Raw genomic sequence first — 7,854 nt, forward strand, 5'->3', positions numbered from 1 at the left:
GGACTAGACGGGGTCTTTCGACCGGTTTCTAGCACAAGTCGGGGATCCGTCCATTTCGAATTATTTCGGGAGCGACGCCCTCCAGCGTCGTTTCCTCCTATGTAATTGAATTGGCTAATAATGGAATCACTTCTGATTCGGTTTGATCACGCTCGCATCCTCCCTCTTTGCTTTGACCCGGGTCGCCCACGAGATTGGACCCCCATCTAACATTGCAGAGGCTCAGCCAGTAGACAGACGCTCCCGCCTCAACCTCAGCGTCTACTGGTTGAGCCTCTGAAGTTCTTAAAGTCATATTTATGTTTTATGGATATTGAGTTGTTGGATTTTAAGTTCCATTATTCTTCACCAAACCCGACATTGGAAAGGCGGATGTTGAAAACCCACCATAAGCAGAGAACACCAGATACCCCCCCCACCCCAAAATTAGGCTTAAAATCTCGAGCAATTTTTCAGCACTCCGGAATGCACTAACCGCATACCCGACGGCACAGGGACAGCAGCTCACCGCGGCTAAGGCGGGGCTTTTTGCTCAATGACGGGTGTTGGGTGCTTTCCAACCTCCTCCTCTGCGCGCTCTCCCCGGATCCCGAGGGACTGGGAACGAGCCAAAGACAGGCGAAGGGATGGCTGACTCGCGCAGAGCCTAGTTTGCCCCCGCAGCGCCCCTACGCAGGTTGCTCATTTTTGCGCCCTCCCCCCTTGCCCCGCGCAGATGGTTTGCCCCGCTCTCCCTGGCACATATATATACCCCCCTGGCCGAAGAACCACCGCAAGCCGTCGTGGAGCTCCTCTTCGGAGGGGGCGCCTTCTGACTGGCGCCCGTCTCTGGCGTCCCGGGGTTTGGCCATGCTTACAGGCTCCGAGGAGCTGCCGGAGCGTCGGATGGATTTGAGGGAGCTGCAGCTGGAGTACCGGGCGCCGCCCCGCTCTAAGCGACGTCCCCGTGGTGAAACGTGCCCTTCGCTGGATAATTCTGAAGAGGAAGAGGAGGAGGAAGAGGAGGACGACGACGAAGAAGACGACGAAGAGGACGAGGAAGACGAGGAGGCGGTGGCGAGCAAAAAGAAACGCACGAAGGGAGGCTCCGGGGCCAGAGAAGGCGGCGGGATTAAGAAGCAACCGGCGGCGGGTCGGAGCGCCAGCGGCTCGACGCCGGAATGCAAGCAGTCGCAGCGCAACGCGGCGAACGCGCGCGAGCGAGCCCGCATGCGCGTGCTGAGCAAAGCTTTCTCGCGCCTGAAAACCAGCCTGCCTTGGGTGCCTCCGGACACCAAGCTCTCCAAGCTGGATACGTTGCGCCTGGCCTCCAGCTACATCGCCCACCTGCGGCAGTTGCTGCAAGAAGACTGCTATGAGAAGGGCTACGTGCATCCCGTCAACCTGGTGAGTGAGCTCGGGACCCTTATTTGTACCCTATGACTATCATTAAGTGTTGTACCTTCTTGACGAATGTATCTTGTCTTCTTATGTACACTGAGAGCATGTGCACCAAAGACAAATTCCTTGTGTGTCCAATCACACTCTATTCTATTCTATTCTATTCTATTCTATTCTATTCTATTCTATTCTTTCTTCTCTCTTCTACTCTACTCTAATCTACTCTCTTCTACTCTACTCTGCTCCTATTCTCTATTCTGTCTTCTCTTCTCTTCTCTTCTCTTCTCTTAACAGGAGTGTCTCTGTAAGAGTAATGCTTTCCTTTTCTGATTGCTTTCATCAGTCCATAAGGAGTCTGAAATTTGGGAGGATACAGTATGTATACAGTATACCATATATGTATTCTCTATACAGTATACCTACTCTGTAGGTTTTCAAACTTGGCAACTTTAAGACTTGTGGACTTAAACTTCCAGAATTCTCCAGCCAGCATAGTTTTCTATGCTGGAAGTTGAAGTCCACAAGTCTTAAAGTTGCTAAGTTTGGGAACATATATCAGGCTCTCCCGTTCTTAGAAACATTTGTCCTGTTTTTGCCCACATACAAGCAATATTTAATAAACTAATATCTTACTTAAAAGATACACCCAAGAATTTGAAAGATGAATGGTTCATTCACTGGTTCCCTAAATTCTCAATAAATCACTGGTTTTGTGGTTACACACACCATTGGTTTTATCTTTTGCATTTTTGGATTGTCTACAAGTGTTATTAACACATTCTCATGTTCCATGCATGAGAATTGCTCAGGGTGATGAGCACTGCATGTATCAAAAGGCACTTCAACTGTGTATACAAAGCTAAGGCTTTTTAAATGCCTGCCACTGTTAGAACTGTGGAATATAGGAAGTGTAATCAAGCATATTGGAGAGTTCTTAATTGAACTTGACATCATCTGGAGGGAAGCTTTCAAGGATCTTTTAAAAATGTGTTATTAAGAATTCCTTTAGATCCCTCTATGCTTGAAAAATTCTCCCTCAGCTTTTAAGTGATTGCAGTAGTTTTATTAGTAGAAGATTTTTTCCTTTTTCTTCCTAGCATTTTTCTGCAAGTGCAGGATCTGCTTTTCTGAATCAACGAAGGGTTGATCTATTTGTTAGCAAAGCAGTTGGCTGTGAGAAACTTCCTGCAAGGAAACTTCAGATGCAAGGATCTATGGCTCTCAATTCAGTTTGCATCTAAACAGACCTAGCTGCCCTATTAGATGAGATAATCAACATTCATCTAGTTTAGTTTTCTGTTCTTTGAAATCAAAATTTTTGATTTTTATTAGTTTGTAAAATACAAAATCCAGTTCTTTTTAATTATTACTCATACAGAAATAGCATCAAATATTTGGTGATTTTATGGCTGTTATATCTTATTCAACTCTCATCATATTTTGAGATAAGAAACAATTGGGACTGTACTTAATTGTGGCTAAACTATGATGATGCATTTTACCATAACCTTTCTCTATATTTTTGTCACTTCTACTATTCCCATTTTTCCATCTGCAATCCAATATCTATTAAAAACTACAAGTGCCAAATGCACACAACATATTATTCTCTAGGCTAAAAGAATATAAGGCTATTGTAATTATTGAAAGCTCAAGTCCAGGAATATTGAAATCATTTATATGGCAGTGATCTGTTTCTGAAAATTACCAGGGTTTCTATGTCTGAACTGTATGGAATTGGACTCAACAATATTTATAGGAGATACAGGTGGCCTTCTATAAACATATCCAATTATAAATGACTGCATTTAACACATTCCAAAGAGAAACAGTTAACATCTTCATGTAAATTTGATTCCAGAAATATATCTGTCCACGTAACAGCAACATTTACATGTACATGTTTGTATTTAATGATTGCAGCAGTTTTTAAGCTGTGCAGATGTTGATTATGACATATAGCAGAAGATACTACAAAATATTTCTAATGAGATTCTGTAACTGCAGTATTTTATCAAACTAATAAAGCAAAAAAAAATATTTACTTGGAGAAAGGAGAATACCTTTAATACTAAAATGCCCTCTTAAAAATATAAGCACTATTCTAGTAGAAGCATTGTCAAAATGCCTAATTTAAATGTTAGCCTTGACTATGTATATTCATTCTGTAATTTTTTCACAATAACCATGGCAACTGTTGGAGAACTAAAGTTTATACAGTATTCATTTCCTGTCTCTCCTGAAGTGGCTTAGTCCACATAAATTAGGTTCTGCTGAAACAATCTTATTTGGAAAGATTCCTACTTAATGCTAAAATATGCACCAAAAGACAAATTCCTTGTGCCTCCAATCACACTTGGCCAATAAAGAATTTATTCTGTTCTGCTCTGCTCTGCTCTGCTCTGCTCTGCTCTGCTCTGCTCTGCTCTGCTCTGCTCTATTCTATTCTATTCTATTCTATTCTAAACCTGGTTTCTCAGCTGCAACCATTTCACCACATTAATTTATACTATAATGAAAAAATTAGTTTGTGGAGTAAATGAAGGTCAGGTGTCTTAGAAAATGTTCATTTGGATAAGCTTCTTGAAATTGCTCTATGCAAATTAAATGAATTTATACAACAAAATTATAGAATAAGAAAATGCCCTGATACCTTAAGGAATGTTTTAACTTAATAGAGTGGGTGCATTGCAAGCCCCTTGTATAAAATGATGTTAAATGCATCTGGTAAGACCTAGGGAATAGAATTTCCCATAGCAGTGGCTACCCTATGGAGTAGGCACCCCACACCCAAGATATGGAGGAACCCCTATTAACCCCTCCTTGTTAAAACTGAGCTTTTCACCCAGATGTTGGATCAGGATAGGAGATGAATTCAGCATTCATGTTCATGAGATATGGAGAGTTATGGCACCTGGTGGCATACAAGAACTTTTAATTTCACTGTAATTTATTACTTATAGATTTGATTGCTAGTTACCATATTTTATATAATATGAGGCATATAGATATAGTCCTTGACTTACAAGCATTCATTTAGTGACCATTCGAGGTTACCACAGCACTGAAAAAAGTGACTTATGAATGTTTTTACACTTACAACCATTGTAACATCCCCATGGTCACATGGTCAAAATTGGTTCATATTCATGATGATTGCCATGTACCGTGCACATGTGATCTCCATTTGTGATCTTCTGACAAGCAAAGTCAATGGGGAAGCCGATTCGCTTAACAACTGTATTACTACCTTAACAACTAGATTATTTCATTTAACAACTGGGGGGGAGGAGTCGTAAAATGGGGCAAAACTCACTTAACTGTCTCAATAAAGAAATTTTTGGGCTTAATTAGGGCTGTAAATTGAGGACTATTTGTACATTTAAAATGATTAAAATTAAATAAATAAATAGAATGATAACCATACAATCATTAATTGCTTTTATAGTAATGAAAAACAAGTACTCCCATTATAATTACTATAACAAAATCATGTTTTGGTCATTTTTATTTTCCTGCCTGATTGAACAAATAAATGGCATACACATTTCTCTCACCCATAGACTAGAAATTAAACTCTCTGACTGCTTTTGTATACAGGAACTATAGAAGCTGTTTCACTTCCATTCCACAAAACATGTGTGTAGAATAGGGACAAAAAAGTGTCCACTTTAAAGGCTTTTGACAATATTTCAGCAACAGAAATGTATATATTTGAATTAGGATAATTTTATACCAAAAGATGCTTCAAAATGTGAATCAGTTGATATAAAAGAACAAGACTATTAGTTATGCAATGGGTTTGAGCAAAGTATTTTCTGGAGAGTCTTTGCTTTATTGTTGCTATAGACTATACAGTGAAAACTCTAATGAATTAGATTAAATTAGCATGTTGTTTAATGCTGTTAACATCCTATAGCAAGAAAAGTGCAATGAGGGCATATTTAATAATTCAAATGTATCACATCTGATTTTTGAATCAAGCAACCACTTCTGTTTTTCTATGGAAAGTTGTTTTGTCAAATATGGGTGCAGCAAATTGGTCCTTATAAAATGTCATTTTTCTTTCTAACGTGGAAACATATTTTAATTCACAGACTTGGCCGTTTGTGGTTTCAGGAAGACCAGAATCCGACACCAAAGATGTCCCAACAGCCAGCAGATTATGTGGAACTACAGCTTAGTTAAAAGTAAAGACTGCTCTTGCTGGATGTACTTACCAAGTACATTGTCTTCTATTGACCAAAGCAAACTGAAACAATGAAAAACAATTACACTATTTTTATATCCTCCACTTCTTCAGCTGGAAAGAAAACTGCACTTAAAATGTAACGTGTAATGTGAAGTAGGAAGGAGAGCTCTCCAAATTTCAGATAAAATGGTACCTTTAAAAAGGCATTTTTAATCATTTTCTAAAGAACAATTCTAAAACATTGTGACTAAGAGAAGACATTTAGGCAGATAACTGTTAAAATTAATAGCATGAACCAAATGATAGGTTATATGAAGTAACCCCAAACAGTGTTATTTGTATACCAAAGGAAAATAGTATTCTAGACTAGTCCTTAACACAAATTTATAATATATTTGATCTTATGTTCTTGGCAGCTATGTAATACTAAGACTACTTCTGTCACCTTAGACAGTTTCTTCTTAAAAATCAAAGACAAAAAGATTGTATCTGGTTGTTCCTTCACAGTCTATTTCACAAAAGTGTTAAATCAGATTACTTGTGTTTAAGACAAGTGTACACATAGCTAGGCAATTTGTAGGTCATGGATCAAAGTCATAGGCATATTCTTGTTGAATTGAGACAACTGATTCTACTCCTGTACTGTACTACAGAGTTTGAACTGTGAGCTTGCCTTATTCTGAAATAAGAAGCTTCTTTATTTTTGTCTAGGATAGATATATGTAAGTTGGCCTTTTATATCACAAGTGTTTTCTCTCGAACTTTTCTGATCCTATGGAATGTTAACTTTATACTGTTCTATACGCATACAATATTATAAATGTAAATAATTATATTTTTATACATTATATTAAAACCTTGATTGCAATGACATTTTGAGTGGTTGGTGATAGCTGGATAAAAATCATTGAAAAGTTCAATACTTTTTAAAGTTTATATTTATATATAACTATGGATCTATTTACAACTGGGTCATTGAGTTTTTTCCCCTCTTTCTCCCCTACTTATTCTCTTTCTTTTAATGGTAGCCCTCTGATATAAACAGGGAATACAGAGCACTCCGGAATGGTGTTTCATGGAAAATACATATTTTTTCTTGATGACAAATTAAACCTATTTTATGAGAAAGGAAGTTTGACGCTAATGTAATTTTGCTGTGAGCCATTTGAATACAAGCATACACATCATTACACAAACACACAAATAGATATTGTATTACACTAACTGGATACCCATGCTACGTTATGAAACTATGTGATTGGGCCAGCCCACAATCTGGATGACTCACGCACTGGCCACGCCCATGTAAGGTAACTGGCAAGAGTTCCTTTCAGGTGGAGAGGGGGATTATAATGTCTATATGGTGGGATTTCCCCTGCAAGCAGGGAGAAGTATGAACAATGGTAAGAGATGTTGGAAACTGTAGTTAAGCAATATTTAAATGACCACAAGTATCCTATGTCTTCACAGGAGTAAATCAGTTGTATTTGTGGTTTAAGTTAAGGGATGGATAATATAGATTCAATTGCAGCATAAAATATAATGGAGATGAAGCTGTTTTAAATGTATCTTAATACTTTAAATGATTTTGAAGTTCCAACTTTACTTTATGAAGACTAACTGAAGTAATGTTTTCCAGAAAGTACTTAAGGAATATAATGTATGTGACAGGTAAGCTTAGGTATGCATTTCATAGATGGAAAGGTATGCTTTTGTATTATATGGGTACTCGGTGGTAGAGACTGAAGCAAGACAGAATTGCTCAAAACAGTCCCTTTATTCGGATAACAATTAACCATTAACTCACAATCAACAGCAAGGCAAAAACGATGACGAGAGAACAGAACCGCATCTGACAGCTCTTTCTAAAGCAGCAGTTGTCTGGTGCCAACCAATCAGCGAACCGTGTTCTTCCTGCTTTAGTTGATGCGGATCAGCCAATCAGCAACACTTTGTATGTGGCCACGTCTGCGAGGCAGTGGACACAGCAATTTCATAGATGGAAAAACCACATAAAATATTTTTTTTTCGTTTCAAAAGTTTTCTTTTCTTTTAAAACAAACATTTCATCATTCCTCAATCAGTGAGACATCGGTGTACAATTTTTTTGTGTGTCAAAATAGTTCTAGTTTACCACCAAATTCTTGTCTAGCCTAATGTATACCCCTCCCTCCCTCCCTCCACTCTCCCCCCAACCCCCCTCCTCCTCCCACCCCCGAATTCCCAGAACCCGTACACGGTATGGATTTTTAACAAACACAGTCTAAAATCTATTGAGAAAA

The 7,854-nt window shown here is 38.7% G+C and overlaps 1 protein-coding gene across 1 annotated transcript; it reads left to right on the forward strand.

The window, feature by feature from the left end:
* The first annotated feature begins 417 nt into the window (after nucleotides 1-417).
* Nucleotides 418-6,372, forward strand: MSC (musculin). Its single transcript, XM_014053120.2, has 2 exons — nucleotides 418-1,386; nucleotides 5,478-6,372. Exons 1-2 carry the CDS (start codon nucleotides 850-852, stop codon nucleotides 5,562-5,564), a joined length of 624 nt encoding a protein of 207 aa, XP_013908595.2. The 5' UTR covers nucleotides 418-849; the 3' UTR covers nucleotides 5,565-6,372.
* Nucleotides 6,373-7,854: the final 1,482 nt, after the last annotated feature.

This window comes from Thamnophis sirtalis, unplaced genomic scaffold (assembly GCF_051295495.1).
Source record: "Thamnophis sirtalis isolate CommonGarterSnake01/CBP01778 unplaced genomic scaffold, rThaSir2_p1.2 scaffold_2, whole genome shotgun sequence".
Taxonomy (NCBI): domain Eukaryota; kingdom Metazoa; phylum Chordata; class Lepidosauria; order Squamata; family Natricidae; genus Thamnophis; species Thamnophis sirtalis.

Bases quoted from the DNA above. Each gene is read 5' to 3' on its own strand.
- MSC (XM_014053120.2), top strand. From the start codon at position 850: ATGCTTACAGGCTCCGAGGAGCTGCCGGAGCGTCGGATGGATTTGAGG. The intron at 1,387-5,477 runs GTGAGTGAGCTC...TTTAATTCACAG, and splicing joins ACGTGCATCCCGTCAACCTG to ACTTGGCCGTTTGTGGTTTC.